The 27,832-nt window shown below is 55.0% G+C and overlaps 1 protein-coding gene across 6 annotated transcripts in view; it reads right to left on the bottom strand.

The window, feature by feature from the left end:
* Positions 1-5,477: 5,477 nt before the first annotated feature.
* DLG5 (discs large MAGUK scaffold protein 5) overlaps positions 5,478-27,832 on the bottom strand; it is a 109,073-nt gene continuing 86,718 nt past the window's right edge. For 3 of the 6 annotated variants that reach the window (XM_045581691.1, XM_045581693.1, XM_036438103.2), the window contains 20 exons: positions 27,672-27,764; positions 25,206-26,225; positions 24,407-24,530; positions 23,952-24,096; positions 22,266-22,378; positions 21,551-21,640; positions 21,099-21,249; positions 19,787-19,861; positions 19,011-19,173; positions 18,787-18,920; positions 18,186-18,332; positions 16,913-17,096; positions 15,953-16,101; positions 14,968-15,138; positions 13,939-14,135; positions 10,960-11,103; positions 10,603-10,730; positions 9,318-9,427; positions 8,449-8,558; positions 5,478-6,626 (listed from right to left, as the gene is read on the bottom strand). In XM_045581691.1, the coding sequence (XP_045437647.1) occupies positions 6,523-6,626; positions 8,449-8,558; positions 9,318-9,427; positions 10,603-10,730; positions 10,960-11,103; positions 13,939-14,135; positions 14,968-15,138; positions 15,953-16,101; positions 16,913-17,096; positions 18,186-18,332; positions 18,787-18,920; positions 19,011-19,173; positions 19,787-19,861; positions 21,099-21,249; positions 21,551-21,640; positions 22,266-22,378; positions 23,952-24,096; positions 24,407-24,530; positions 25,206-26,225; positions 27,672-27,764 (3,552 nt within the window). In that variant the 3' untranslated portion in view covers positions 5,478-6,522. The remainder of the gene's footprint in view (positions 6,627-8,448; positions 8,559-9,317; positions 9,428-10,602; positions 10,731-10,959; positions 11,104-13,938; positions 14,136-14,967; positions 15,139-15,952; positions 16,102-16,912; positions 17,097-18,185; positions 18,333-18,786; positions 18,921-19,010; positions 19,174-19,786; positions 19,862-21,098; positions 21,250-21,550; positions 21,641-22,265; positions 22,379-23,951; positions 24,097-24,406; positions 24,531-25,205; positions 26,226-27,671; positions 27,765-27,832) is intronic. The other 3 variants (XM_036438105.2, XM_036438106.2, XM_036438107.2) reach the window with 1 other exon arrangement.

Here is a 27,832-nt window from a genome sequence, read left to right as displayed (position 1 = left end):
GGACTAAATGAACTGAAAACATTTATTCTTATGACTCTTTTTAAGTATTACTGATTTTTAAATCTTTTTTGTTTTCCAACTATAAGAAAAACTAAAAGGAGACATTCTGCATTATCATTAATGGCTCATTAAAAAGGTTATAGGGACTGATGAATTGGTAACATTCATTTCACAGTGTGCTCGAAGCAGAGGACGGTTTCAAAGACCACAGCTTACAACCAGGAGATGTTCGTCTACTTAATCAAAGACTCTCTCCAACAGTGCTGGAGGGGACCTCACCTCAACAGGTGCCTACCCGCAAATGGACATCTGCCCCTGTCTCCAATACTACCCTCTATCTACTGGTACAGGGGAGATCAAAGACTCTTCAAGGATGAAAAACCCAAACATCAGACAGCCATCCGGAGACACTGACAAAGTCTGTATGCCTACAAATTAATGTTGCTAATAGTTACTACTACTATTATTATTATTATTATTATTATTATACTTGTTCTTTAGCCTTTTAGCAAACCCATCTCATGGTCAGCTTATAAAGACTAAAAAGGTGTGTGTTATGCCCTCAAAACTATAAGTGAAATGTTATATTAGATGCAAAATATAATAGAAAAAGTGAGACAGGTAACAAAACCTGGATCTCATAATAGTTTGTAGATAATAAATAATATAGAGTGTTTTTCTTAGTAAAGACCCATAAGACCTAACTGCCTCCCATTTACCTGTCTTTTACTTGGGAGGGGAAAAAATTTGGCCTTGAATTCCACGCAAGCTTATGGTCTTGCCCCATCCCCAATAATCCATCACTCAGCAAGACAAGTGCTAATGCTGAGATTTCCTAGGAATGAGCCTTCCTAGCACTGTGGGACCTTGTTATCCAACCAAAAGGTTGATCATCATTGCATCCTTTGGATTGTTTTATGGCCAAAAGGGATATGTATGGACAAAAAGGGGTCACATGCTAACCAGATCAGCTCAGGGAAGGCCTGTGTGGTGGCCTTGCAAACTCAGAGACCTAAAGTAACCACAAAGGATGGTCTGAAATTAAATTTTTTAACAAAAAGCCGTTTATAGCAGGTAGTTATGTCCTAGACTGGCATCTTCCCTGATAATCTTTACCTTAAGTGATATATGTGAACAAAAAGGGGACACATGCTAACCTGACCAGCTCAGGGAAGGCTGAGTGAACCTGTCTATTGTCTTTTTGCACCTGTAATAACAGATCTTTGGAATGTCAAAGTAATATTCCTTTTTCCAGACACCACTCTGTGGAGATCACACATCCCCTATTGTTATTGAGTTAATTGTTGACTGTTAACTATCCCATACCAACTAGCAGTATGTAAAAGATGTGTCTGTCATTTTACTTTTCATCCAATCCCAGAGGCTTCCTCACTTTGCTTTCTTCCATTTCCCACATCTGTCACCAGTGGATTTCATGCAACTGCTTGCATCTCCTCTTTTGATTGTGATGTATAAAATAAGGTGCAAACTTGCCCTTCTTTGGAGCAATATCTCAATCTGTTGAGATTTTGCTTCCCGGCAATTGTCCACAATTTGGGTCAAATAAACTCACAAAAATTCTCTATAGGTTTGAATGTTTCTTATGGTGACAATCCTAAAGGTAACATGGCAAAAATAGGGGTGAGGATGGGGGACTCAGGCAATTTATTCTACCGGCCTGAAGCCTAGTGTCTTTATCTGTAAACTACAATCTCCACACAGAAGTTTCTGTATCGTTAAATAAGTCTATAAACACAACAAACTTAATCCAAATGGCCATTTGCTGAGAACTGGCTAATTTGTTGGCTGTTTTTTCTTTTCTTGTGTGTCAACTCGGCTAGGCTGCAGTCCCGCCACTGGATTAGACACTGCTAGGTGTTGCTGTGAAGGGATTTGGCAGATGCAATAAGAGCCCCCAATGAGATCTCAGGGAGCATCCTGGGTAACGCGGGTGGGCCTGGTTCCATCAGTTGAACGGCATCAGAAGCAGAAGCCTTAAAAGCTTCCATGAAAAAAAGAAATTCCGCCTGTGAACAGCAGTCCACCCATTCCTGTGAAATCCATCCTGTTCCCACTCTTCCCCTCTGCTCGGCCTCAGACAACTCCGGCCTACGCCTGTGAGTTCCACCTGCCCGTGGTCTTCCTGTTTTGACCACTGGCCCTATGGGTTTCAGCCTTGCTTAGCAGCACACACAATCCATAAGCAAATAGCTTGTAATAAACGTGTACATTTACATATATACTGTACTGGCTCTGCTTCTCTTGTTGAAGCCTGACAGACGCCCACAACCTGGAAGGGGATGTGCCTGAAAGGAATGAGGTATGCATTCTAGGCCCTTCCAGGCCCCACTGAGAGTGATACAATGGTAAAGGAATGAAAGGGTATGTTGATAAACTTAATTTTGCTCTTCTATTAAAACAGAGTACATAGCCCAGCCAAAGTAAACAGCTCAGTGGCGGAGCATTGACTCATGCACCTAGAGGTCACTATTCGATTCCTGGCCAGGACACAGGCCTGGGTTACAGGCTCAATCCCCAGTAGGAGGCATGCAGGAAGCAGCAGGTCAATGTTTCTCTCTCATGATGTTTCTCTCTCTCTCCCTCCCTCTCCTTTCCACTCTCTTGAAATCAATAATAAAAAGAGATGCATTATAGAAAGAGGGTTTCTTTTAAAAATCCATAAATCTAGAAATAAGGGGAGAGCAGAGAGGCAACAATTGCAAAGTTGTTTTAGAAGCTGAAAGCAGGTGGACCAGTGGCAGCACCGTGGAGAGCAGTGATGCCATCCATGTCCAGCGCATTCCGACCCCCACGGTCCATTCCTCTCCCTGGCACTGCCGGGCCCAATCCGAGTCGCCCTGCTTTCATTGTCAGAGATAAACGGGCACGTTCTTTTCTGGCTGCTAGGACAGGTACACACAGGAGTTACTCTCGCAGGCCAAGTGCAGAACAGCACTGTTCAACTCATCTCTCCATCCTGAGAGAGAAGGCCCTGGGCTCAAATGTAAAAAAACAGCCTAGCAGTCATTTCTACATGAGCCTCTCATGCCACCTGCCCCTCAGGAGGAGGCTGCACTGAACTACCACCCCCTGCACTGTGTTTCTGCCGTATGAGCCAGCCTTACAAGGGAGTGCCTGGAATCCTATTTCCACCAATAGGCCTGAGGTTTCGCCATCCAATCAGAGCTGCACAGGTATATCCCCATCAGCTGCTTCACTGACCCATCGGAGCAGCTTCAATCAGGACAGTCAGTGCCTTTTGGACCAACCCTCAAGGCATTTGAGTCCTCATTTGCATGAGGATGGGCCTATCAGGAGCGGGTTTCCTGTCTATGTAAGTCAGGTCCCCTCAGGTCTGAAACTGCACTTGCCCTTTCTGAAGGCTGAAGGCTAGTCTCCCCAGCCAGGGAGACTAGCCCTCTGCCCGGAGCGGACAGAGCAGGCCAGCACAGGAGCAGGCAGAGCAGAGTTGTCTAGCTGGAGAGGGGCCCCGTCTTAGTTTTCGTGAGAAAACTTCCCAGCTTGTGCCAAGTTGAAGGAAATGGAATAGCCCTAAAATTTGGAATCAAGGAAATCTATTTCTCACAGGCCTTCCTGAATTCCATATTTAAGCCATCCCTCCACTGACCGAACTTCTGCCAGCCAGTGTGGCCCTGGTCTGTGGAGAGCGCTGCCACCTGAACTCATTGTGTGACCTCCCTGGTCCCAGGCCGCCTACAAGTCCTTGCTCTCTGACCCCCAGCGGGGCTCTTGGAAACTCCTAGCTTCACTCTGACCCACAGGTCGCATTCCTTTTTTCTGGCCGACTTCAGCTAACAGTGGCAAAGTACTTCTTCACCTACGTGGCTAACTTTGTGCTTGATGCCTGGTGTTTTTAAAACTGAAATGCTAGCCGAAACCGGTTTGGCTCAGTGGATAGAGCGTCGGCCTGCAGACTAAAAGGTCCCAGGTTCGATTCCAGTCAAGGGCATGTACCTTAGTTGCGGGCACATCCCCAGTAGGGGGTGTGCAAGAGGCAGCTGATCGATGATTCTCTCTCATCGATGTTTCTAACTCTCTATCCCTCTCTCTTCCTCTCTGTGAAAAATCAATAAAATATACTTAAAAAAACAAAACAAAACTGAACTGCTTCAAGGTATCTCCAGTGGGGGTAAAAGCAGGAAACAAAGATGTGATTACACCACAAGTCCCTGAGTAAGTACTTCAGTGAGAAATGGGGAGGACTGACTGGGCTGGGCATAAGGTGGCTTCTAAGGTAGCGTTGTGCTCCTTAAGGACAACATCCATCTATTCTTTGGAACATACGTGTATATTATGTATGTCCTTCTGTGTGTATGACACATTTCACAGTTTAAAAAACACAGAGAAACTCGTAATAGCCAGGAGAACTGCCGGGGCAACGCCGAGAGGCTGGAGACCAGGTTCCAGAAGGCGTGAGCAGAGGAGAGCACGGACGGAGAAGGGGAGGGCGAGGGCACTCACAGGTTAGATTCCCAGAAGGGAGCCTCGGAGGAGGCCCCGCTGCCCCAGGCCCAGACTCAGAGCCTTTCCCCTCCACAGCACCGTCAACCCCAGGGGGTTCCGCTGCCTCTGAGCCCTACCCTGTGCTTCCTCGGTTGGCATCTGTGACCCAGGCGGCCCTCCACCCTGCCAACTCGTCGAGGGCAGCAGCTCGGCTTCCGAGCACCAAACTGCAGTTGGCCACTCTGCCTGGCCTCAGAGCTTTGTCTCAGCCAAGAAGAGGCTCCTGAATACTCTGGAGCTGGAAAGAGCCCACCCATCAGCTGGCCCCTGCTGCCGGGGACGAAGGAATTTAGGAAGAAAGGGAAGTGGAGGGAGCAGGACAAGATGGGAAGCAGTGAAGTACAGCCGCCTTCATCACAAGTTACAGAAATTGACCTTTATTTATTGTACTAAAGTCTGTTTTGCTTTTGATACAAAGTAAGGTTTCCTTACAGAAGATCCCAGTCTGTTGGGACAGTACCTGTGCACACTGTACCATCACAGTCCCACTGTCTGCAGCTCAGGGCAGCGCCCTGAGTGCGCGTTAAGACTCAAGACAGCCTCGCGTCTCGGCTGTCTGAGCTAGACACTTGTACCTGTAAAACGAAGGGCAGCATTGAGGACCCACACGTGTCTCTTTTTGAACAACTGTGCAAGAAAATATATCCCTTTTAAAAAATGTCAGTATGGCTAAACTACCATCTAGTGTCTAGAATTACAAAGGATAAAATGAAATCAAAGATTTCTCGCTAGTAAAATGAAATGTTAGGAACAGTATTAAAATACAGGCCCTACCCCAGTGACACACGGAGCCCGGTACAGTACCTATGAACAAGAGGACGCACAGTTTAGGGAGGAACCACATCAAATCTGCAGCCAGAGGTACCCAGCTTCAGAAGTGAAAAAAAAAAAAAAAAAAAAAAAAAAAAAAAAAAAAAAACCAGAAAGAAAGAAAGAAAGAAAGAAAAAGAAAAGAAAAAACAGAAGTCCCAACAAAGACATCCTCAAGGAGCACTGGGCATGCCGGGAGCGCTGCAGCCAAGACTAACAGGTCCCGCCCACTTTTCAGATTTTGACGGTGACAATACTAATCACTAGGCTTCCCCGAAGACTCTCAACTCAAAGTTTGAGACACTTTCCATGTCCAAAGGAGCTGGCGAGTCTGCTCCCTCTACGGTTTGAGAAGTACCCTGCAAACATTGCACTGAGAAAGGCTGTCTCTATTTACAGAGCCCACAGAGGACCAACGGCATGCATCGGCTTGGCCTCCTGCCAGAACCAGTCGTCAGCGTGAGCCGAGAGGCTCCGGAGGACAGAGAGAGGCGGGAAGGAGAGATGAGAGGGCGCTTAGGCAGGAGGGAAAGTCTGAGACGAGTTGTGAGATGCCAGTGTCACCTGCCCTGCTGCGGGCAGGGAAACCACTGCTGCTGGCGAGTCGGCTCCACAAAGGCACTGGTTCTGCCACCACCAACGTCCAAGCAACTGCCACGGCGATGTCCTTCCGGGAGAGATGCCGCCGAGGAGTAGGTTTTTCAGAGCTCTGGTCCCACCACGAACCTTCTAGGGCCGAGCAGCCCATCGAGGTTCCAGAGTCATTTCGCTGAAAACAGGAACAAAACCAAAACACGAAAGCAACACGGGATGGACAGGGGCAGGGGCTGGGCACCAACAACATGGGCCGTTCAAGTAAACAGAAACAACCAAATACTTAGAAAGGCTTGTAAACTTGTGGTATGAAAGGTTCTCTGCAGCATCTCGGATCGCGGGCCTCGGAAGGCTGGTGTGGAACCTCTAGCAGAGTCCTGGGTGGTTATTGTTTTGTCTTAAAGCACACGTGTGAGGAAGACGGTCCGCTGGGCTGGGCCCGGGGCCACGCGCCTGCGGCCCCCTGTCTCAAAGGGGAGCAGCGGGGGCCCCGCCGTGGGCCCTCCCCCGGTGCTCATGTTCCAATGGGCTTTCAGAGAAGCTGAGCCAGGCCGGACGCTGGTGACAAGCCGCCTCTGTTCCCAGCGCAGCGGCCTACGGCGGGCAGGCTGGAATCCACAGGACTTTGCTCTGCTCTTGGCTGACCAAGGCCATGATCTGATCGCAAATGCTCGACAGGGCTCCTCCCTGGACCACCCCTGCAAAAGAGGAAGACGCCCCGTGTGAGGCAAATAAAGACACCCTTTCCTCTTTGTTTCTCTGCCTATTTTCAGGTTCCTGCCTCTCCCGTCCACTTTCTTCCATCAGCAAGAAACTGGGGGAGAAAGAGAAGAGTTGGGCACAGATCACTCGGCTTTTTATCTGTCTCTCTGGCCCACTGTTCAGTAGGATGCTGAAAGCATGGGCTTAAGTGAAGGTGGGTGTCAAACTTTGCCAGGCTTCCCCGGCCCGTCACAGGGTAACCATATGTAACCCTGGGCATCAGGTGCAAGTGGGCCAGGTGCCCAGTCTTGCCCTTGGGGAGCCCAGCATATTGGAAAGCCGTTTGGGGACCAGTTATGAAGGTCTGATCCGCAGCAGAATTGTGCAGGAAACAGGTTAGGAGCTGGACATCCCATGGACCAGAGAGGATTCCCAGCAAAGACGTGACGTTTCCATGTATTAACCAGCCCTGCTCACAGGCTTTCGACACCACGGGCCCTGAGACACCAGCCAGGGCGTTCATATGCTCCACAGAACACGCAGTGGACAGAGCGTGTCCCAGGTGCCCGTCACGGGCATGCACAGGACTCACTGGGGAGCGCTAGAAACTGCTATAGACACATGACAGAGTCTATGTCTGTTGAATCTAATAAAGAAGCAAGGCCTGGCCAAAACCGGTTTGGCTCAGTGGACAGAGCGTCAGCCTGCGGACTGAAGGGTCCCAGGTTCGATTCTGGTCAAGGGCATGTAATTGGTTGTGGGCGCATCCCCAGTGGGGGGCGTGCAGGAGGAGGCTGGTCGATGTTTCTCTCTCATCAATGTTTCTGGCTCTCTATCCCTGTCTCTTCCTCTCTGTAAAAAATCAATAAAATATATATATATTTTTTAAAAGAAGCAAGGCCGCCAAAGCCAGTTTGGCTCAGTGGTAGAGCGTCGGTCTGCAGACTGAAAGGTCCCAGGTTTGATTCCGGTCAAGGGCATGTACATTGGTTGCGGGCACATCCCCAGTAGGGGGTGTGCAAGAGGCAGCTGGTCAATGTTTCTCTCTCATCGACGTTTCTAGCTCTCTATTTCTCTCCTTTCCTTCTCTCTGTGAAATATCAATAAAATATATTTTTTTAAAAATAATTAAAAAAGAAGCAAGGCCTGTATTTTATATGTTTGGAGTTTTAAATCTTCATTTCTCTAGCAACCATTAATGTATTTGACTAAAACACTGGTTTGTGATGGACAGGAAATTAACACACACACACACACACACACACACACACACACACACACGGAAACACCAAGGTTGGTTCTGAGAACCACTTCATGCAAAGCACAGATCCCAGCAGCCTCCATGTTACCGACAATCACTCCACACCTCTCTGCGACCACCACCTATTAACCCCACAAATGACTAACACTGTGGAGGAGGCTGAAAGCCATAGGGTCAGTGACAGCCAGCAGCTGGAGCCAGGCCTGTTGTGGTTTGCTTTGTTTCAAAGAACAGGGATGGTAAGGACGCAGATTTTCTTCACCAAACCTCAAGGCAAAGCTGACCTGCCCGGGGGTGCTGGGAGCACGGAACCCGGGAACCCAGAAGCTGTGCTACACGCTCTGAGACAGACCTGCCACTGCACACGTGACAAACCTGGGTGGACCGACCAGACCATGGCCTGGGGCCAAATCAGGGAGCTTTACCTCTCAACCTATTGAATTCCTGCGCTGCCCTGTGCCTGCCATCAGAGCATCTGAAACGAGTGCTGGCAAGGGCAGCACCGGCCCCCAGCCAGCACGGGCTGTGCCCCATCTACTTCTCTTCGGGACACCTACCTGTGAAGTACCTGCTGTACTCCTGCTCAATCTTCTGAGCCGTCTCAAACTGCTCTTTGGAATGCCTCTGCGTCACCTTGTCCTTCAGGTACACGGGGTCTCTCTGCTCCCTGTGGGGACATGCAGAGAACGAGTGAGCCTTGCGTTTCCCCAGCCCCCCTCTTCCGTTCCTTTGTCCACAGTAACAGGACCCCCGCTCGCTCCCTTTGTAAGCACAGTCGTAGCCCACAGGCTCCACGGGGAGCTCTGGGCAGAGGTGGAAGGGGCACCCCCGTGCACGCACATCACGAGCAGACACCCCAGCGGCCCCGAGAGCAGGTACCAGAAGCTTGGAAGCACAAACAGGCAAAAGGGAGGGGCCTTGATGAGCAGTTAGCCCAACCAGAGGTTGGGGAGCAGAGGCTCACTCATGATAGCCTGCTTCTGGCGGAGTTGGGCGCCCAGGCCCCCTAGCACCTGTGTCTGTGGGCGCCCAGGCCCCCTAGCTCCTGTATCTGTGGGCGCCCAGGCCCCCTAGCTCCTGTGTCTGTGGGCGCCCAGGCCCCCTAGCTCCTGTGTCTGTGGGCACCCAGCTGAGGCCCCCTAGCTCCTATGTCTGTGGGCGCCCAGCTGAGGCCCCCTAGCTCCTATGTCTGTGGGCGCCCAGCTGAGGTCCCCCCTAGCTCCTGTGTCTGTGGGCACCCAGCTGAGGCCCCTTGGCTCCTGTGTCTGTGGGCGCCCAGCTGAGGTCCCCCCTAGCTCCAGCACCACCAGCCGGTGCCCCAGCACCACCACCCAGTGCCCCAGCCCTGCCACCCAGTGCCCCAGCCCTGGCTATGGGAGCAGCAGCCCAGCCAGGCCCCAGGCCCAGCCCAGGAACCCCCACCTACTTGATGTGCTTGGCGCTCTTGTAGTGGATGAAGATGACGATGGGGTAGATGTGCATGTGGTGCAGCCGCTCGATGGCGTGGGGGGCGACGTCTAGCAGACAGTGCCAGTTCTAGGGGGGCCGGGGCGGGGGGAGGGGGGCCGACAGTGAGTGTCAGGGCCAGGCCCAAGGGCCGGGCCTCGGAAACATCACAGGCCTTGTGGGGACACCTTCCGCTTTCTCTGCCAACAGTGGGGCCTACCTCTCCCCTCACAGGCTCTGCCTGTCTCCACAATGAACACCAGGTTCTATCCGTGAACAAGGAAGCGAGACCCTCTCTCATGAAAACAAGGTGTGACAAACGGTGGGGAAGCTAACCCCAAACTCTGCTCACAGCTATCAGCGCCGATGGGGTCCAGGCTAGGAGCCAGTGCCCAGCGGGGACTGGATGGACGACTGCAAACTTCCTTCTCTGCCTTTGCCCAGACATGGGGAACTTTTTAGGCGCTGCCCGACCTTGTCCCGGATAAGCAGGGCCTGTGGTGGCGGACGGTGTCTGTCTTTGGGGGACTGTGACTGAAATGTGCCCCGGGCTCCCCCGAGCCTCCAGGCAGACTGTGAGCCAGAAGAAACCCACACACCAAGCCTATGGCTCTCCCCACCGCGGGCTAAGTGCCCGGGGCTCACCACTCCGCCTGGGCATCTGCACTGACAGCTCTAAGAGGTCCGGGAAGGGGGGCCTGAGGAGCACCCACAGCCTCAAAGGTGCCTTTCCCACCCGCCCTGTGATCTGTGATGTCCACTTTCCCTTATGCAAGTGGACCTCAGAACCTTCCAGAGCCCAAAAACCCACAGCAAGGGCTGCTGGCCCACCCAGGGGCAGGGTCCTGACGGAAGCCCTGGGCCCTGTCCCAGAAAAAGCACAGCAACTCTCATCCAGCTCAGCAGACCTCCCAGGAAGGGGAACCTGTGTACAGGGTGACTCCTGCACCCCTCCCCGGCACCCCCTACTCATGATGGTTCCTGTACCCCTCCCTCACACCCCCTACTCATGATGACTCCTGCATCCTCCCCTACATACTGTGCACAGGGTGGGTGACTCCTGCACTCTCTCCTACACCCCGTACACAGGTGACCCCTGACCGGCTTCCTCTTCATGAAAGTGGAAGCACAGAGCAGCCATGGGCCAGCCCCAAGAAGGCTCATCCAGGCTCAAGAGCATGGGTGAGCTCATGGAGGGTCTGGGACTGCACAGGGCAGCACCCAAAGGCTAACAGGTGCAAACCCTCCTCAGAAGCAACGGGTACCTTTTCTGTGATCTCCTTTATGGAAGCCACCGTGGTCACGTCAAAATGGCCACTCCGGCGCTTGTAGTCGACAAACAGGCAATCTTTGACGCCTCGCTCGATGGCCTGCTGGGAGGCCTTCATCACCTCTGCAAAGCAGACACAGACCTCAGACCCAGACACCACGGAGCGAGGGCCCTGCGGGGGACTAGGACCCAGTCCTGCCGTCTTCTCTCCAGAGAAAGAGCCACAGGCTACTCACCGTCTAACCCAAGTCAAAAGGGCTCAGAAAAACTGTGGGAACGGCCCAGGAGACTGAGGGAAGGGGCACGGGGACAAACATGGGGCGGGGGGTGGGGAGGTAGAGGGGGCGCTTACCCAAGGGGCATCTGCAGAACTTGTTGGGCTCCCTGTTCACCAACATTTCCTTCACCACGTCTAGTAACGGCCCCAGAATGAGGACAGGCCTCAGGGAGGTACAGTCTACTTTCTGGACCCGCTGATAGGCAAGGCTCACCGAATCTGAGGGAGGGAGAGGGGCCGTGTCATGGTAACCGCCTGGGTGAGGGAGGGAGAGTGGGGGGGACACAGCGGTCCTGTCCTTGCTAACTCTATGCAGGCTCACCCCTACCTACACTCCACAAACCCAGCGCCCGGCGGTGTGGCCAGTTCACCGAGTCTGCCTGGACTTGCCCAGTCTTAGCTCTGGAGCCCCACATCCCGGGCACAGCCGGGCACAGCCATTCTGGGGTCCAGCACAATTCCCAGTCTGTGAACACCCAAGCATTTCAGCACTTTGTCTGCTGAAACCCTTCCTTCTGTCTTAGGCCTGCTCACCAACCCCCTCATCCTCTGCTCTAGGGGTCTGTGGCCCAACAATGCAAACATACCTAGCGCCACTGAGCTGGATATTTAAAAATGGCTGCGATGGCCGATTTAATGATAGGTGTTTTTACTACAAAAATATCAAATGGCAACTAAAACTAAAATGTGCAATTTCTGAAATAAGAACGAGGTGGGTACAACAGAAGAGTGCATCGTGAACAGGAAAAGGGTCAGGAGAAAGCAACCAGGCTGAAGCAGGAAAGAAGAATATGGAAAATTTGGGGGGGAGGGGAGTGTAAAACACATAGGAGAAATGGTCAAAGAAGTAAGACAGAGCCCTGGCTGGTGTTTCTAGGTTGTTATAGCATTGGCATAGGAACCAGAGAGTCACGGGTTTGATTCCCGATCAAGGGCATGTACCTGGGTTGCAGGTTCAACCCTGGCCCTGCTGCTGGTTGGGTACAGGAGGCAACCAGTTGATATGTCTTTTTCACATCAATGTTTCTCTCTCTCTACCTCTCCCCCTCACTCCCTTTCTTCTTCTCTTCCACTCTCTAAAAATCAATGGAAAAAAATATTCTCAGGTGATGACAAATCAAAAAATAATAATAAGACACAGAAGGAGAGGAAAGAGCACAGAAGCAGTTTTAAAGAAACAGTGGTCGGGCATTTTCCAATTTTCCAAACTCTAAATATATGTGCACTTTTCCATACATATCTCATCTTTACTAATAAAAGGGTGACATGCTAATTAGATCAATGTATTCTGGATGACCTTCTGGACAAAGCCATGGTGGAGGGGCTGAGGCAGAGATGGTTAGGGGCAATCAAGCCAGCAGGGGAGAGCAGTTAGGGGGATCAGGCTGGCAGGAAAGAGCAGTTAGGGCAATCAGGTGAATGGTTAAGAGCCAGTGATCCCAGATTACGAGAGGGATGTCCAACTGCCTGACATTTCCAGAGGAGTCTGGATTGGAGAGGGTGCAGGCCAGACTGAGAGACCCACACCCCCGCCCCCGTGCACAAATTTCATGCACCAGGCCTCTACTAGTAGTTCAATAAAATGAAAAAAGAATTAGTCACCATATGTTAAAAAAAAGAAAAAAAAAACACTTATAAGAGACGTTTAAATATAAAGCTACAAATGTTTAAAGTAAAAAGATAGAAAAAGATGAACTGTGTGAACACTAACCAAACGAAAGCTGGTATAACAATAACATCAGACAAAACAGACTTTAAAGCAAGAAACATTACTAGAGATAAAGATGCACATCTCCTGATGATAAAAGGAACAGCTTGCCAGGAAGATACAATAATTCAAAAGCTGTATGCACCTAAAGACAACTTCAAAAAGCAACTGACAAATAGCTATTTTTCAGAGATATTAATATATCCATTGAGCACACAACAAATATACCAGAGATGGTGTCTATGGGAGAAAGGGAACAGTGATATTGAAAGAGGAGATCAAAGAAATGAAAGAAGAAATGAAACAAAAAACTAAATAAGTGAGAAACCCAGGAGGTTGGCAGATTTTTTTTCTATTAAGGGCAAGATGGTAAATATTTTAGGTTTTAGAGGCCAAAAGGTAAAACCAAATTACCCATAAAACCTGTCTTTCTTACATTTTACCATGTAAGAGCCCGGTCCCAGCAAGCAGGCAGTGGGCTACACTCGGTCCAGGGGCTGTGGGATGCTAACCCCTACCCTGCCTCAGTGACAGGGAGCCTTAGGCCTTAATTTAAGACATTAAGGGGGAAAAGGAGGGGAGAGAAGGAGGGAAGGAGGAACGGCTGGCTGCCTTCTGCTGCTCACTGCCACCTCCACACCCAGAAGAGCTCCTGTTCTAGGACAGCGGACACATTCCCGGGTTCCAGGAGCAGCAGGCACAAGCACCTCTTGCTTTATGGGACGAGCACGCTCTCTCTTCAAGGGCAACCCGCCAGGGATGTCTGCCTCCCTAATATGCAACTCCAGGCCGATCAGCACCCAGCCCCGGGAGGATCTTGTAAGAATCATTAATGGACACAAAAGTGAGGCCAGAAAGGGGCAAAGATCTGCAGAGACCAGTGGTCCTTGGTCACCACCAAGTAGCACCTGTCCTTCCTGTCTGACAGAACCTGCGTCACGGAGGCCAGGATGTGCCAACTAAAACCTTGCCGCCTGTTTCACTCTTGCACACAAGAAGCTGCAGGATGGGGCTTCTGGGGGAGCTGTTTCAATAGCCACACTCAACTGAGACACACTTTGCCCGGCCCCTTCCTCCTTCCTGCTGCGGGGACATGGGCATGATGGCTGGAGCTGCAATGACACGTGGTGACCATGGGAGGCCCTGAGGAAGGAACCCGCATCCTACAGAGGGAGACGGAAGACAGTGGTACCACCATTCCAACCCACACACCTAGCTCTGGACTACTTCTGTGCAAAAGCAAAGCAAGCCTCCTCCGTCTTATTTAAGCGCTTGTTGTGAGGATGCTGCGGCCCACAGCAAACCCAGACTGAAAGCCCGCCGGCAAAGGCAGCTCAGCCACTTGCCTTCGAAGAGGGGAATGGAGTCGTTGGAAAAGGTGTCCAAGGCGAGGAGGTCTTTCCCATCTTTGGACCCGCTGCGCTTGTGCTTATGTTTTCTTCGGAAGAAGGACCTGCGCGCGGCCGCGGACAGTGTCTTGGAGGCGTTGCTGTCATCTTTGACCTCGGACATGCTGAGCCTCCTGGAGAATTCTTGGTCCATCCTGCAGTCACAGGGGATGGCAGAGCTGGGAAGGGCCCATCTCCCCATCCCCTCCTCTCCCCCCTCTCTCCCCGCCCCTAAGGAGGGCGGGGGCTGGAAGTCCAAGCTCCGCCAATACTGCTCTGCAGGCCTCCTGGGCACCTCACCCACCCGTGCCACCTCAAGGAGCCCTGGAGGCAAGCTGTGGGGCAAGCTCTCAGAGCAGGCAACGTCTATATTCAGATGGCATCAAAGGACCAGGACGGCCTTCCCAGGGGGCACTGCAAGCTATGTGCCCTGCTGCAGAGGAATGGGCTCGGATGCACGCGGAAGCACGCACGTCTCGCTAAGTGAAGAAGCCAGGCATGGAGACCACAACTCTATGATCCCCGCCCCACCAGAGCCCAGGACAGGGAAACCTACAGACAGAAAGCAGGTTCATGATTGCCCAGGGTGAGAGGAGGGGCAGGGATGGCAGAGAGGGACAGCTAAAGGGGTGGGGCTTGTTAGGCGATGAGACTGTTCTAAAATGTGTGGTAATCGTTGCACATATCTGTGAATGTACCAAAAGCCACAAATCGTACACTTCGAGGAAATGTATGCTATGTGAATTATACCTCAATAAATCTGTTAAACATCTTAAAAAGCTATGCATCCTCAGTTGCCACTGTGCTCTGTACAGCGCTGACTCACGCACGGCAGTGGCTTACGCTAGGAGCAGCTTTCAGACAGCGATTTTGGAAGACGAGGCGACCAGAAGCCAAGATGGGAGGCAGAAGGAGTCCTCCGTCCTGGAGGAGAGTGCCATGGGAACCGCCCCGCCCGCCCCCACATCCCCCCCACAAAACACTCACACGTATTTGCTGGGGATCTGCCCGCGCTGGATCTTCTGGGCGTTCTCGTCCAGCTGCCAGGCCATCCAGGACCCGAACGTGCCCTGGGGCAATGTGTCATCCACATAGAGGATGTCGTCCTTCTTAAAGCTCAGCTCGTGCTCCACCTCCGCCAGCCGGTCGTACAGGGCCCTGCGGCAGGCGGCGAGGGAGAGGGTCAGGAGCCACAGCCTCGACAGCCAGGCCCCATGTACACTGTCTGCTCGGAGCTTTCCCAGTCCAGGGTCAGGACCTGCTGTCTCTCCTCGTCCAAAGAAGGGAGCGGGCTTTGCTAATGGGACAACGCAACTGCCTTTCCTCCCTGAGACCCAGGGCGCCCTGTGGGGCAGGAGAGCACCTCACGCCCATCAGGCAGAGCACTTGCCAAGGACCAAGGCAGTGTCCACCCCTCCACGAGCACTTTTCCTTCTGCCTTCCTCCCTGAGTCGAGGCTGATGGTTCCTACAGACAGGAAACTCCCCAGGATGGAAACATGTCACCCCACCTCGGAGGGGGCCCTGGAGACAGGGACCCACACCTCATGGTACACAGCTGACCAGGGCTCTTATTCTTCCTGTGGCCTCAGATCTTAGGGAACAGGAAGGCAGCTATGAGCACCCCCTAGAAGCTGCCAGGTGCCCGCCCCACACACATTGAGGACACTGCAGAGGATCCACAGACCTGGGTCGGGGGAAGACGGGAAAGGAGGGCAGCCCACAGGGAAATGCGGCTCTTTAGTCTCAAAGGCCCCCAGGCCCCAAACCCTAAAGAGGGAGCCCATCTGGCCCAGCGAGCCCTCAAGGGTCTTCCTAAGTCACTAGCATCCCGCCCTGGGATGCAGTTTGGGGCCCAAGGTCATGATCATGGTCCCACCCTCTGGGGTGAAAATAGAGACATTTACCAGGAACAGTCTCCACTGAAAGCCCCTCCCCCAGCCCCGAACCCCTGGAAGCCCCGGCACCGGCACCTGATGTAAAAGCTGTCGCCAGGCAGGCCCTTGACCTTGGAGAACTCCTCTGGGCGGTACTGCACCCTCAGGCGGACACTGTCCTTGGGCTTCAGCATCTCCACGTAGACCTCCTCCACTGTCTTGCCGCGCACGTCCAGACTGCCATACTGCCCGGGGACAGGGGACCGGGGTCAAAGGGCAGAGGCCAGAGCAGCTTGGGCACCCATGAGGGGCAGATTGTGGGATAAGGTGTAGGTTCAACATCCCTCAAAGGAGAACCCGTCTGCCTCCCCTTTGTAGGCAGGGCTGGCGCATCTGCCCGTGTCCGGTCTGCCCTCCACAGCAGGATGGAAACACGGTACCCCCACCAAGGAGGGGGTGCTAGAGACAGGGTCCCATCCTCCAGGGCACACAGCTGAGCGGCTGAGCGGTGCTTTTATTCTTCTTGTGGCCCGGAGGAAACCCTGCTCAGTCCCTCAGCAAGTAATGTCGCCCTCCATCTTGCCTACACAACCTGTATTTCTCCAGGCCTACAACCCAGTTCCCATCAGGCAGGAGACCTGGAGAGGCAGACACACGCTCGGCAGATCGGAGTCCTACTGCCGACAGGGGCCGAGCACTCCCCTCCAGACAGATGCTAGTGCCCAAGTGGGCACCCGCATCCCTGAAATCGCCCAGAGCAGGGCTCCGCAACCTGTGGCTCGCGAGCCACATGCGGCTTGCGAGCCGAGGTTTGCTGCTCTGTTGACTAATGAGTTTGCCGACCACTGGGACAGGGGCTTAATCACAAGGAGCAACAGCAGCCTGTAGTTATTGAAATCGAGAGTCTAGGTCAGTGATTGGCAAACTCATTAGTCCACAGAGCTGCCATTTGCTGACCACCGGCCCAGAGGGTCTGGGCAGCTCCGCGCCCTCCGCTGCCCGCTGAGAAGGAGGGAGCCTGATGTGCAGGCAGAGTGCAGAGCGCTCGGAACTCACCTCCAGGATGAGGTCGCCCGGCACCAGGCCGTCGGGGCCCTTGGCGGGACTGTCGTCCTCCACCTCGGCCACGAACACCCCGTGCAGGTTCCCGCCGCACAGATGCACCCCGAGCTCCAGCTGGGACTTCCTGACAAAGACAACTCGTGGCTCTGGGGGCTTCTTGTTGGCATCTCCCGCCATCCTGCCAGGAGAGAAATGGAGCTCCATCAGCAGGCCCGGGAGGAGGGCAGGAACAAGGCTACAGAGCGGCCAAGGCCCTCGCCTGTCTGCTTGAGGTCTCAGAACCCAGGGAGCCGGGAGGTCCCTCTGCAGGCCCAGTTCTCGCGAGCTGCTGAGCTTTGGCAGAGGTGAAACGGGGCCCTGGTCGCAAAGCCAGTTGGCAACAGAGCGGACATCAAAGCCCTGCTTTCTGGCCAGCTGCCAGCCACGTGCCTGGGGCCTGGCATCGCTCCCACTTGGTGGTGCTTGCTTTCCTCACCTTGTTCTGCCCGAGGACAGTGAGAGCCAGTCCCACTGACCAGCACACAACTGGGCGGCACACGTTTACTCTGGACCCAGGGACGGCGCTGACCCACAGAGAGGGCCCCGTGCTACCGAGGAACCCTTGGAGCTGTGAGGGAGACTAAGGTGCTGGCAACAGACAGAGCGTGGGACAGGGGGCGGGGTGGAGCCCGAGGACAGGGACCTCAGTGGGGAAGCCAGGCGATGACAATGTGCTGCAGGATGGTCCCAACGTGACAGACCCGGTGCCGAGGCCACGGAGATGGCCTCACGCTGAGCGAGGCCGGGCATGGCTGAGGCCCCACCATGACAGGGAACGGTTCCACGCAGGGCTGCCTGCCCTGGCCCGGGCGGCCTGTCCCCGTGGCCCCTCCAGCTCCCATGTGTGCCCGCCTCCTCCTGCCCACAGCAAGGCTGGCCGCTCCTCCTGATTGCTGTCCATGCCCACCCTTTGCACACCTAACGCCTGCTCATCCTGAACATGTGACCCAGCTTCCACCACTCCTGCCACACTCCTGACGGCGCCCTCACAGCCTGCACTGCCCCCCTAATACGTACAAGAGAAACGAGTAAAGAAGAAAGGGCAGTGAGGAGGAGGGGAAAGAGGAACGGTGTGCCCCCCACCCAGATCCTGCCGGCTTGCTGTGCCGTCTGCAGCACGGTGACAGCCTGTCCAGTGCCCGCGCCCCTAGAGGATGCATGTGCTCAGGCCATGACAACGACCCACTGAGGCGCACAGGAGGAGGGCTCACGGCGCACATTTGCTGACCTGGAACTGGGGGCGCTCTGCTTGGTCGGGGGGGTGCCAGGGCCCTCGTCCTGCTCCATCAGCGGGTCAATGCCCGAGGGGTGCTCCGGGACTGTAGCACTGCTGCCCTGGAGGGTGGAGTGGGTGCTGGCAGGGTCCAGGTGGGAGCTGAGGACACAGGACAGGAAGAATAAGGAGCGGCATGCAGCCTTCAGCAGCCGGAGCCACTCCATCTCCGGGGGCAACAGGGACCAGGCTCCTCAACACTGCACATCTCGTCCCCTCTGTGCAGTGCTGGGTGGCAGGGGCATTTCCTCCCCTCCTCTTCCCTGCAACCCACAGCAGGAGGGCAAACACAGGCAGTGCATGCTCGTGGACAGGGGCTCTGGGTGTGAACCCCCCCAGCCACCACACCCCCAAGTGTGGGCCTCCTGCAGCACTGGGGGACCCAGCCATCCCTTCCCACACCCTATTTCAGGAGGAGGCATCTTCCTTCTTATGGGTCCTTTTTCCAAAATCCCCCGTCTAGGCAACTCTCCCCGTGGGGCAGCAGAATGCCCCGGTCTCCAGGGGGGAGCCGTGCACCTGCACACCCAGACGGCCATCAGAGGCCAGGCCTTACCTGGACCGGGAGTGGCTGCTGAGCTGGTGCATGTGTGGGTTGTACTGGGCCAGGATGGTGATGGTGTCGCACTGCTGCCCGATGATGAGCCGAGCCTGCTGCTCCGTGGCACTCCGCAGGTTTATGCCATTGAACTAGGGAACAAACACCCAGAGCGAGCGGTGACGTGGCAGGACGGGGACACGGGGGCACCGCTTCTCCACGGCGGGGAGGCTCCCACTCACCTCAAGTAGCTGGTCACCATACTCCAGGCCAGCCTGGTGAGCGATGCTGCCCCCGGTCACCTTGGAGACATAGACCCCACCCTTCTCTCCACTCACGATGGAGATGCCCAGGGGCTCCGAGCCCTTCTGCAGCTTGACGTGGCGCGGCTCCTCCATGTAGGGCCTGGGACGAGAGACAAGGATTCTGGGGGCTGGGACCCGAAGGAAGGGTCTGGGGAGGACCTGAGGCGAGGCATGCAATCAGCTACACAGACAGGGCCGGGGAGCGCCAGGCGCTCCTACGTGGACACAGCCAGATGAGAACATGATGGCCCACCTTTTTTATGACAGCGATACCCATCCCTGCAACCTCATGCTACCCCAACACAACACCCAAATGATATGGGAGCACCCAGACACAAAGACACAAAGACAGATCCGTCTGAATGTACTAGTAAATGCTAGTCTACGCGGGAGAAAAGTACAATGGTTTTCACGTGAGAATGTGCAAATTACAACCCCCCAGTGGGGTCTAAAGATGCCTTCGGAGGAAGAGAAAGTCTTCTGGGATGACATTCACCCAAGAAGAGACACATAAAGTGTCCGTGTCTGTATTTATCGGAACGCAGGGTGAGGTGAGATGACCATGGAAATTAAGCTATTGCAAACCCGCGCCATTGAAAAGGGAGCCTCCGGGAGGCGCAGAGCAAGGCCGCAGCCATGCACTCGCAGGCCCCGGGGGAGCTGACCATGTGCCAAGGGCCCCAGGGGCTCGGCGGGGCCTCCAGTCGGCCAACCTCAGACTCCTCAGGGAGGAGGACCTGGGCCGGGCAGCCACGGGCAGTCTCAGGAGGGATCTGTGCTGCTGGCATCTGGAAGGTGCGAGAGGTTAGAAAGGAGAGGGATGCTCGGAGCGGGAGGACAACCACAGACTCCTGGAATACAAGACAGAAAGACAGCCACGTGACTGCGCTTCACACTGCCCGGAGCTCTCCCTTTCAGGACAAAATCTTGGCCAGGGGCCGAGGTGGGACCAGTAGGAGAGCCATCCCCTGGGGCTGCCCTCCAGCAGGTGGGTGGGGGTGGTCCATGTGGGTCCATGAGGTGAAGAAGGGCGGGCGGAGGGCAGGCCCTGAGCCACGCACCCTGCCCCCTGAGGTGCAGTGATCTCCCTGGTGCCGACATAAAATCCTTCCTGCCTGGTCTCTTCTCTCTTGCCCAAAGAGTTCTCCCCTCCCAGACTCACCTGCTCTGCAATGCTTTCCTCCACCCTCCGGCTCAGACGCGTGAGTCCCAGGCCCGCACCCTCCATCACTTTGAGACTCAACATGTGTTAGAGTCCCAGGCAGTTTAGTTTTAAGAACCCTTAGTGATGCCCTCACTGGTCTGACTCAGTGGACAGAGCATCAGCCTACAGACTGAAGGGTCCCGGGTTCGATTCAAGTCAAGGGCACGAACCTTGGTGTAGGGCTCGCATCTCCGAGTAGTCCTACAGGCTCTGGTCGGGGCTCATGCAGGAGGCAACCAATCGATGTGTTTCTCTCACATCGATATTTCTCTCTGTCTTTCCCTCTCTCCCCCATTCTCCCTAAAAAATCAGTGGAACAATACCCTCGGGTGAGGATTAACAAAAAACACTTAGTGAGCAACCATTCCAACACCCTCCTCACACCCCAGCCGAGGGGGGTGGTATCGAGGCCTAGGCCGGCCTGCGGGTGTGGCAGGGTGAGTCTCTGGCCCAGGCATCCTCAGTCCCCCTGAATACCCTTTCCTCTGTCCCATCTCCAATCAACACATCTATCTCAATAAAGAGCAGGCAACTGAATCGTCACAGCCATACAATAGACGCCACGAAGCCTAACAAACGATGCCAGGACTTACTGACATGGGACAATACCAAGGACATGCATGGCTGAGAGGACAGGCTACTGGGACAACATGCCAGGGAGTGCTGGGTGACCCACTCAGGGTGGCCTTGGCCGGGGGTCCACTCAGTCAGAACTCCACCTCCCCCTGCTCTTGCCAGGAGCCTTCCCTCGACAGCTCTGGCCCATTTCGGGATGTGCTACCCGTCACTGTGCCCAGCACGGACGCCCAGGTCATGCTCACCTGTCTTTTCTCCGCTCCCCGAGGGCCACGGGGTTGACTGCGATTCTAGGCAGCGTGGAGGCTGAGGTCTGGGACTGGCTACAAGAGGACAGGGTGTCGATGTTGAGGGGTGACTGCGGGGGGGTGCTGCATTCAGAGTGCGACAATGAACCTGCCAAGAAAGGTGTGGAAGTAACACAGGGCTCGATCTTGCACATCGGCTCTCCAGCAGCCAAGACCCAGAGGGAGACACGATCCAGACACGTGGCCCCACACCACCGCGGCCACCGCTCGTGGCCTGGACTTAAGACGCGGGCTCCACAGGGCCCTTCCACCCCCACCCACATGGCCGGGCTGAGCCAGACTCCGTGTTTACAAACTGGCTGGACTGAGAAGGCAGCCACAGCCCTGGCAGACACTCTGCTGGGGGCACAGCGGGAACAGCAGGGGAAGGCATGCTGGGAAGGCCTCACCTCTGTCGGAGCCCACAATGGACCGGGGGTATCTTGGTGTGGATGGGATTTTAATGCGCTCGGCCTTGAACTGCAAGTTGCTTGAAGACCCTGGGTTCCACGGGGGACAGAACTTTAGGCCCGAGAGTCAACACTACCCTCACCCTCTGTGGCCACAGCAAAATGCAAAGCAGGGCCCTGCCACTGATCCCCGAGGGGCCTGCATGTGGCTCAGGCGAGAAAAGCAGCCACCGAACGCCCAGTGTCTGGATGAACTGTGTGGGCCCAGCCTGCTCCCAGACAGACTCACATGAACCTCACTTCCGCTCGGAACAGGGGCTTCCTATTTCCCAGGCCGCTACGGAGAGAAAGCATTCTGCGAGACTCTGACTAGCATCCCCTGCTCTCACAGCCTGGACACCGCCACACAAGCCAGTGCCAGCCTCCGCTCGGGGCTGCATCCACGTAAGTAAAGAGCACTACAGATTACCCCCCCCCCCCCCCCGGATGACCAACAAGCTCAGGAGCAGGAGCAGGGCTCCTGGGCCAAGGGGCTGCCAGGAACAATCGCATGGCCTCTAGGAAAGCGAAGAGCACAACAGACAGTGCGGGTCAGAGCCGCCCTGGGCCAGGAGGGGAGGCGCCACGGAGAGGCCATCAGGAGGCGGGCGGGATGCTGCAGGAGGAGACGGACAGGCCGGGGCTGCCACTGACAAGGCTCGAGCGGCACAGTTACCGAGGCGGGCGCTGGAGGGCAGCGAGTTGGACCCGTGGGAGGCTCGCATCTCCGAGTAGTCGCCACAGGCCCTGTGGCTCAGGTCCAGGCTCAGGCGTCCCTGGTGCTGGGCACTGTGGGAGAACCAGACGGGTGAGGGGCCAGGACTGGAGGCAGCCCCTGGGAGGAACACAGAGACAGGCAGCAAGGCCTCCCTCCCCGGGCTGGCAGGAGGAGGCCTGGAAGCTGCTGGCTGTCAACTGGAGACAGCAGCCTGCCCGCAGCCATGCCAGCGGCACAGCCACGAGGGCCTGCGCGAGGGAGAGAGGGCCGCACAAATGGAGCAGGAGCGGCCCACCCACCTCTGCCTCAGCGGGGTCGGGTTCTCTGGAGGAAGGGCTTCTACAGGGAAAACGGGCTCTGAATCCTGAGGAGGGGGTGCCCAGGAGTGGGCAGAGGGCCCTGGGGAGGGACCAGGACTTTTCCCCAGGAGAACAGGCCTGGGAAGTCAGAGGGCAGAGAGCCCAGGCATCTTCCGTGTCAGGCCCAATGATGGCCTTTCTCTCAGCATCATGAGACCACATCTCTTCCTGCCTTAAATCCCTCCAATGGTTTCCACTGCACTCCCAGTAAGACTCCGACTCTGTACTGTGGCTGCACAGTTGGTGCCCTGTGACCTGGGCTCACCTCTGACCCACTCTCCCTTTGTCTGGCTCCCCCACCCTGTCCCGAGAGCCCATCACACTGCTGTCAGGTGCCCAGGCACAGCACCCACAGCCCTCCTTCCCAGGGACTCGGCCCATGTCCTGCGCAGCTGGCCCACAGCACCATCCTCCCACCAAGCGGCTCCCCACCATCCAATCTAACTCTCACTGGCCTCCAACTCAGGCCAGCTCATCGCCTTGTTTTACGGTTTTCAGAGCTACTCGGCACCATGTGGTATCGCTCTGTTCAAGTTTCCTATCTGCCTCCCACACGTGAAAACAAACGCCACGAGTAGAAGCTTGTCTATTTAGTTCTCCACTGCATCCCCCTGGAACTGGAACAGTCCATGGCATGCAGTAGGTGCTCAATAAAAACTTGTGAAATGAGTGAATGAATGAACGAACAAACAAAAGTGACCATTTTTTCTGGCTATTTCCTCATCTATATAAACCAGAGACACACCGAAACTGGTTTGGCTCAGTGGATAGAGCATCGGCCTGCGGACTGAAGGGTCCCAGGTTTGATTCCGATCAAGAGCATGTATCCTGGTTGTGAGCACATCCCCAGTGGGGGGGGGTGCAGGAGGCGGCTGATCGATGTTTCTCTCTCATCGATGTTTCTAGCTCTCTATCCCTCTCCCCTCCTCTCTGTAAAAAGTCAATAAAATTATATTAAAAAAAAAAAAAAAAAAAGCAGAGATACAATAGTCCTTAGCACCTAGGGTTGCTGTGGCAATTGAGATGATACTTACAAAGGTCTGAGCACAGTGCCTGACAATGAGCAACGGAGCACTGGCTACCATCACCATCACCTTTCCTTAAACACCTTCTAGAGCTCCACGTTGGTGAACCACTTTCCCTGGGGTCAAGGCGCTGCTGAAACCAGCCCCTTCCAGATGGGCCAGGAAACCTGTGTCCGTGAGCCTCTCCGTGCCCCGGTGGCTGTGTGTCCGGGTAGGCTTGGGTGGCGGGGGTGCAAGGAGGTGTGGGGGACTTCACGTACCTGGGATGCAAAACCTGGGGGCCGACCTCTCTGGGGACGGGCGGAGAGCTGCACGGGCCAAGCCTGTGGCTGCGCACGGTGTAGATGGGGTTCCTCAGGATGGAGCTCACAGTGGTGCTCGGGGTCATGCTCCGGGGAACGGTGCCTAGAAATGGGCAGGGTGAGACCCAGCTCCCCAGAGCACCCAGCCAGCCCACAGCTGTGCGAGCCTTTCTCTCTGCTGCTTCCTGTTGCCCAGGCCTGTTGCTATGGGAGAAAGCACTCTGCAAAGCCAGGAAATGTCACTGACACTGACTAACATCACCCCGACAGGTCAGCACCTGCTCGCTCTGTGGACCTCTGGGCTGAGGATACACAGCTGCCCCTTAAAATGACCGCCCCTCCACTGACCCGGGCACTGCGAGGCTCCGGGGCCACCAAGCCCTCCCCCGCCCGGCCCTGCCCCACTGACTCACCCACAGATGCCTTGCCGGGGTAGAGGGGGGGGTTGCTGTGCCGGCTGGAGTGCCCTGGTGAGTAAGGGGACCACTCCGGGAGCTCTGGGGAGACTTCTCCACTGGCCGAGACCCACTTCTGCTCCTGCAGAACCAGAGGCAAGAGGGAGTGGCTGGAGACAGGGAAACCCACAGGTGTTTACAAGCAACTCTGTCCCTTCCACGCTAGCTCCTCCCACGTGGACACAAAGTGACGGTCAGGAGACGTCCTTGCTCATTCAAGTCGCCTTATGCACCTGGGGGGAAGAACTGCCTTCAAAAATGCTCTGGAAGAAAACCACAGAGGAAGGTCCTGTGCTTTCCAATAAGCAGGCTGTGTGTGCACAGGTGGACCGTGCACCAGAGCCAGGGAGGCTCCGTCTGCAGCCGCACGAACCTGTCCCGCTCACAGCAGCTCTCCCTTCCAGAAATGGCCGCACCCCCGCCGTGACCACCGGCCTGCCCTGCTGCCAGCTAAGAGTCTCTGTGCAACCCCTCCAGGCCGGTCCATGTCACCTGGTTTTGCTGTACAGTTTCAAAAGCTTCTCGCTGAACAAGCACATTTAATGCTACACCCAGGCATGTGTTTCTCTCTTGGGTGTCATGTCCCCAGGAATGTGCACATCTACGGGACTCTGCAAAGGAAGGCTGCTCCCACGAGCATCCACCTGCCTCCCTCTGCTCCCTCAGGTAGACGCTCAGAGCCAAGGAGCCAGGGCCAAGCACAAGGCGATGGCCAGCTACCCCTCCTACCCTGACCCTCCACCCGGCGCTGCCCTACCTCCAGGAACTGAGTGGGGATCACCACGGGCGCGAGCTTCGGCCGGAAGCTGGGCGCAGACTTTGGCCGGCGACGCTTCTGCCCTTGCTCGTCCACCTTCTGGGAGGTAAGGTCCTCATCACAGGACTTCTTGGCGGGCAGGTAGGAGGAGTCCCCGTCTGCCTCGGGGTAGTAGCTGGAAGCAATGCGGACCCTGGTCTTGCGAGGGGGCGAGGCGTGCATGGGTTCCCCGGGGTCCAGGTCGCGGGGCAGGGCACTGGGGGGGCTGGTGGACGGGGAGCTGCCCACCAGGGTGGCCTCGGATTCGGAGCTGGTTTCTAGCCGGTGCTGGAACTTAATGGAGTCACTCCTCCTGGGAGGTTTTGGGGGCGTCAGAGGCCCCATCCTCTTGGAGGGCTGGGGGGAATGCGCAGGCCCAGGGCCGGGGAGCAGGTAGTCTATTTTGGGGGGTGTCTGGGGGCGTTTGAAAGTGTTGGGGTCGAAGATGGACTTCCTTTGCTTTGGCTTCTTGTAAACAGAGAGCTTCTCGGGCGCCACCGCAGAGCTGAGCACGGCCTTGGGCCAGGTCCCGCCGCTGTGGGCGCCCTCGGGCTCGGCCTTGTCCGGGGGAGCCTCCGTGGCCCCGCAGGAGCCAGCTTCCGACTCGAAGGGCAGCAGTGGCCGCCGGGCACACACGTCCCCCAGCCCGTAGCCGCGCTCCCCGGAGGCATCTGAGCGGAAGGAGCTCAGGCTGCGATCGGAGGCGCTGGGACACGTGTGGGGGGTGGCTGGGAAGGGCCCCCCCGGGAACGGCTTGTGCAGGAAGGAGCTGCCGCCGCCAGGGGGGCCTGGCTCCTTCCTGTCGTCCGGCCTGTCGGTGCAGAAGATGTCCGTCTGCGTGGAGTTGTTGTGCTGCATCAGGTTCCGCTTATTCTGAGCCTGGACCTCCGGGCCGTGGGCTCGGAAACTCAGCATCTTATCCGAGTCCTTGATGTTTTCGAAGATGTTCTGGCCACTCCAGGAGGTGCTCTGAGGGAACACCTATGTGTAGGGACCACGGAGCGATGAGAAAGAGAGAAAAAGACAACAGAACCTGGCGTCACCACTGAAACTGCCCCTGCAGGTAGAGCAACGGCCAGAAATGGGCCCACACCCCAGAAAGCAGACACGTGTACGTGCATGGGGGGAGGGGTAGCAGGCACACACACACACACATACACACACATACACATCCATCTCACATACACGATCACACACACACACACACACACACACACATCCATCTCACATACACGATCACACACACACACACACACACACACACACACACCCTCTCCCTGACCGGAGGCTTTCTCACCGCCCTGCTCACTGGGACCCACAGGAGAGCCGTACGTGCTCTTGACTTTGAGCACTTTCTGAAATCACCTGTATAATGAATGCCCTGCATCCTTTTTAATATGACTGAGTAAAAGGAAGACTCATTATTAACAATACGTCTCTTTTAGTATTCACGTAATGGAATATCACTCAGCAATAAAAGAGATGAGCTATCAAGCCGCGAAAAGAAACGTAGGAAACTTAAATGCGTATCATTATGTGAAAGAAGCCAATCTGGGAAGGCTACCTTCCAACGAGAAGACATTCTAGAAAACACAGAATGATGGAGACGGTGAAAAGATCAATGGTCTCCAGGGTCAGGACGAGAGAAAGGGGTGGACGGTGCAGCCCGGAGTGGCTTCGTCACGGTGAAGCCAGCTGTGTGGTACTGCAGTGGGGGACACAAGTCCGTGTACATTTGTCTAAACCCACAGAACGTACGGCACCTAGAGTAAGTCCTCGTGTAAACTGTGGACTTTGGTGTGTTAGCATCGTGCCACATGTACCCCACTAATGCAAGATGTTACTAACAGGGGAAGCAGAGAAATATGAGAATTCTCTACACTAGTTCACCTTTCCTATAAACGTAAACTACTCCCCAAAAAGTCTATTATTATAAAATAAATTCTTAAAACTTGGCTTAATGAAGTAGATGGGCCTATTTTTCCAATTTTCTATTAATCTTTTCAATTATGTAGAAGAGTTGATAGAAAAGTACAATGAATACTCATAAACCCACCATTTAGATTCGACAATATTCCTATATCTGTCAATATTGCAGAACATCTGAAAGTTACAATATATGTCATCCCTAACAACTTTATCACGTACTTCCCAAAACGAAGGTCATTCTCCTCTGTGACCCCAATACTGTCATTGCTCCCATGAAAATCTACAATTCCTTAGGATCAATTAATTATTCAATCTAGATCCAAATGTACCCCACTACCCCCAAAATGCCCTCATAGTTTTTAATTTTTGTTTTTAAACCATATTCTGGTCAGGGTTCATGCACTCGCTGCACTTCATAAATCAATACCCCTTTTCCGAGTGACACAGAGGAGTGGAGCTGGGACTTCGAGAGCAAGGACGGAAGGGCGGGACCCTTACCTTCAGGAGGGAGAGGGTCAGGGAGTCCTGGCAGCTGCGCAGCAGAGACTCACACTCATTCAGAGACTTGTTGTCCAGTGCGATGCCATTGATCTAGGGCCAAACAGAGAACCTGTCAGGCCCGCAGCCAGGACAGTGGGCCTGGTTCTGTATGGTCCCCA

The sequence above is a fragment of the Pipistrellus kuhlii genome, unplaced genomic scaffold (assembly GCF_014108245.1).
Source record: "Pipistrellus kuhlii isolate mPipKuh1 unplaced genomic scaffold, mPipKuh1.p scaffold_m20_p_15, whole genome shotgun sequence".
In the NCBI taxonomy this organism is placed as follows: Eukaryota; Metazoa; Chordata; class Mammalia; order Chiroptera; family Vespertilionidae; genus Pipistrellus; species Pipistrellus kuhlii.
The sequence above is the reverse complement of the archived record's forward strand: the minus strand, read 5'-3'. Positions and strand labels throughout refer to the sequence as shown.